General features: G+C 37.3%; 1 protein-coding gene across 3 annotated transcripts; it reads right to left on the reverse strand.

The window, feature by feature from the left end:
- Positions 1–685: 685 nt before the first annotated feature.
- Positions 686–2,003, reverse strand: LOC308680620 (C-reactive protein-like). Of its 3 annotated transcripts, none has more exons than XM_081348834.1 (3): positions 1,919–2,003; positions 1,703–1,804; positions 686–1,608 (listed from the first exon to the last, which is right to left on the reverse strand). In XM_081348834.1, the coding sequence occupies exons 2-3, from the start codon at positions 1,797–1,799 to the stop codon at positions 992–994; spliced, it is 714 nt and encodes a 237-aa protein (XP_081204960.1). In that variant the 5' UTR covers positions 1,800–1,804; positions 1,919–2,003; the 3' UTR covers positions 686–991. The 3 variants fall into 3 exon arrangements, with proteins under 3 accessions (XP_081204960.1, XP_081204962.1, XP_081204961.1); XM_081348836.1 differs by having other exon boundaries at positions 879–1,608; positions 1,703–1,781; XM_081348835.1 differs by having other exon boundaries at positions 894–1,608; positions 1,703–1,826; positions 1,919–1,983.
- Positions 2,004–3,161: the final 1,158 nt, after the last annotated feature.

The raw sequence follows: 3,161 nt of genomic DNA on the forward strand, positions 1-3,161 counted from the left end.
GTTCCTTTATTAGGTCGGTTGTTCTGAACAAGCTGTAGTGTAGCCTACTTATAATATCCGAGGAGCAAAAAGATAATCAAATAACGTTTTGTTCATTGTCTTTCTTTTTTTTTTTTTCATGGACTAAATAAATTATCAACATAACGGACCACATCGTTTAGAGGTATACATACATATATACACACAAAAATACAGTATCAGTCAAAAGTTTGGAAACTACTTTTTTTGGGGGGGGGGGGTTTTAGAAGTTATGCTCATCAAGCCTGCATTTATTTAATCAAAAATACAGAAAAAAAACTAATATTGTGAAATATTACAATGTAAAAGAAAGGCTTTCTATTGTTATTTTTTGTAACAATATACACGGTTCAAAAGTTTGGGGTCAGTAATTTCTCTTTTCTTGAGAGAAAGTTATACTTTTATTCAGGAAGGATGTGTTAAATTGATAAATATAAAGACTAATATTGTTATAAAAGATTTCCATTTTGTATAAATGCTGTTGTTTTTGACTTTATTCACCAATTAATCCTGAAAAAAAAAAGTTCCAAAAATATTAATTTCCAACATTGATAAAGCAGCAAATCATATTAGAATGATTTCAGAAGGATCGTGTGACACTGAAGACTGAAGTAATGTTGAAAATTCAGCTTTGATCACAGGATTAAATTATATTTTAAGGTATATTGACGATAGAACACCTTTATTCTAAATTGTAATATTTCACCATTACTGTTTTTTCTGTATGATTAAATGAAGCCTTGAGCATAAGAAACATCTTTCAGTTACGCATCTAAACTCTCGACTGGTACTGTAATCTGCAAATTTAAAGTATAGACCACTAATAACAGTAAAACATTCAACTCTCTTCTAAATGATGCACAGACACTGCAGTTGTAATGCTGAGAACATTTATTTGTTAACCCTTGCAGCTTTAGAAGTCATTAGAACGGATCATAAAGACTGTCAACTGTGTGGAGGAATAAGATCAGAATCAGTTATTTTTAATCACTAGCACATTTCCACTGGTCTCACATTTGATGGTGTTCCAGTCAATCACGTTTCCCTTCGGCACATACGGTTCCTGATTAGAATAAACTGCCTTAATCTGACTGCCAGAGAGAGCATAATCCCACATGTGCACATCTGTAATTTCACCTACAAAGCTCTGCTCTGCTTCAAAGGCACCCACATCTGAATCAGGGTCCTGGCCGAGCAGAATGGTGCCACCAGGACTAACGGAGTGACCTTTCCTATAGAGCTGGAACACACTGCGCCTACCATCCATCCAAAAAGCAGCAAGACCAGTCGCAGAGTCCCAGGTGAGGCACAGGTGAGTCTGGAAGCTGGAGAGAGGAGGCAGGAGGAAAAACGCTCCATTGCCGCTGAGGTAGAAGGAAAAGCGGCCATCTTTCTCCCTCCAAACATTGAGCGCATCATAGCCAGGTGTGCGGTAGGCGAAAAGAATGATCTCCCTCTCACCCTGGAGCTCCGTCGCCACACGCATGCAGAGAGTAAACGCTAAGAGACTCAGTGGCTTTTCAGGAGTGAGTTTAACAAAGCTGGAGTTGGTCTTAGTTGGAAACAGAAGCACTTTACCACCAAGACCCACTGCAATACAAAACACAAAATACAAAAACTCTTTTACTAGACACACAAAATCCTGCTCCTGCCAATCCATGAAACTTAATGTAAAATGTGGTACCTTCAGTAGCCGCTGCTGTCAGAGAAAGCAGACAGGAAAATAAAAGCAACATCTTTATGCAGGTCTGAAGGGGAGGGGACTGCAAATGAAAATCCATGACTCCTTTTAACAAACAAATTTTTCACTGCTTCATTGTTATTGACATTAAATTACAACTGAGTGTTCAATCACATAAAAGAGACAATGAAACAAAAGGTTCAAGCTACAAATACTTACAAAGTTCAGCAGGTGTTATCAGAGAGAAGATCTGGTTCAAATGACACATCAAAGATTATATCATCATGCTAATCATGATCTGGCTAATTATATCTTCAAACACACCTGTTGTTTATGATTAGCATCGCTGGATTGAGTTAACTGAGATAATTGACCTATTGGTAAGCCCCTCCCCTCCAACCCAGATGAGCCAATGGCAGTTGAGTATCAGTTACATGGGGACCGGAAGTCAGACATCTCTAGGGCTGCGTTCGAAACCGCATACTCAATGAGTAGGTACTTAATTTCAATAAGTACTTACTTAACGAGCGCTAAAAGAGTAGGTACTTTATAGCCAGATCTCGTTGGGTATGAATGAGAACCGGACATCTGCCATGTTGACGTTATCATGTGACCTACGACGCGTTATCACAAGCGCAACAACTTAAAACATTTGAACGACACGTTTAATTCATCTGTCTGTAAATATCATGATATTGATTAAACTTGCTCATTTTGTGGTCTTTTTGAAGAAACTGCTGCCCATTTATTTTGTGAGTAGCCTACATTTAGGGTTGATTTAAGTTCTTATATTTAACCCTACTAATGTGACCCACCGTTTTATCCTTAACGATATTTATTTTTATTACGAAATCCCAAAATTGTCATCTCTTGAATATGTTGTTAATTTCTTTATTTTATATCCAAACATTTTCATCCATAAGCAAAAGTGGCTTACTGCTTTGTTTTCCTCTTTTTCTCTCGTTTCATCCCTCAGGCCTATAAATAACAGAAAATGCATTTTTTTTTAAATGTATTATATAATTAATTATTTAAGAAAATATATATTGATATTGATGTCTCATTAGTCAATGTTTTCTCAGTAAAATCATATAATTTCCTTTTAACTAAATAGAAGGCGTGAGCGTACTAGGGAATACCAATATGGCAGCGCGGTGGCTTCAGTTTTTATGACATCATGAGCAAACCAGTTCTCTATATAGATCATTGCTTAACAACCACACTGTTCTGTGCCCAGAGTGAAGCAGGGAGGTGGATCAGTGATGGTTTGAGCTGCATTCCCTACTGTGCTTGATGCATCACTGTCAAGGACCACTGAACCATTCTGGAGGACCATGTGCACCTAATGGCTCAAATATACCCTGAAGGGGATGCCATGTATCAGCATGATAATGCACCAATACAAACATCAAAGCACAGGGTTCGTAAAGATACTGTAAAAGGAAATTTATGATATTTAAGA

The sequence above is a fragment of the Scardinius erythrophthalmus genome, assembly GCF_964197995.2.
Source record: "Scardinius erythrophthalmus genome assembly, chromosome: 20".
Lineage (NCBI taxonomy): Eukaryota > Metazoa > Chordata > Actinopteri > Cypriniformes > Leuciscidae > Scardinius > Scardinius erythrophthalmus.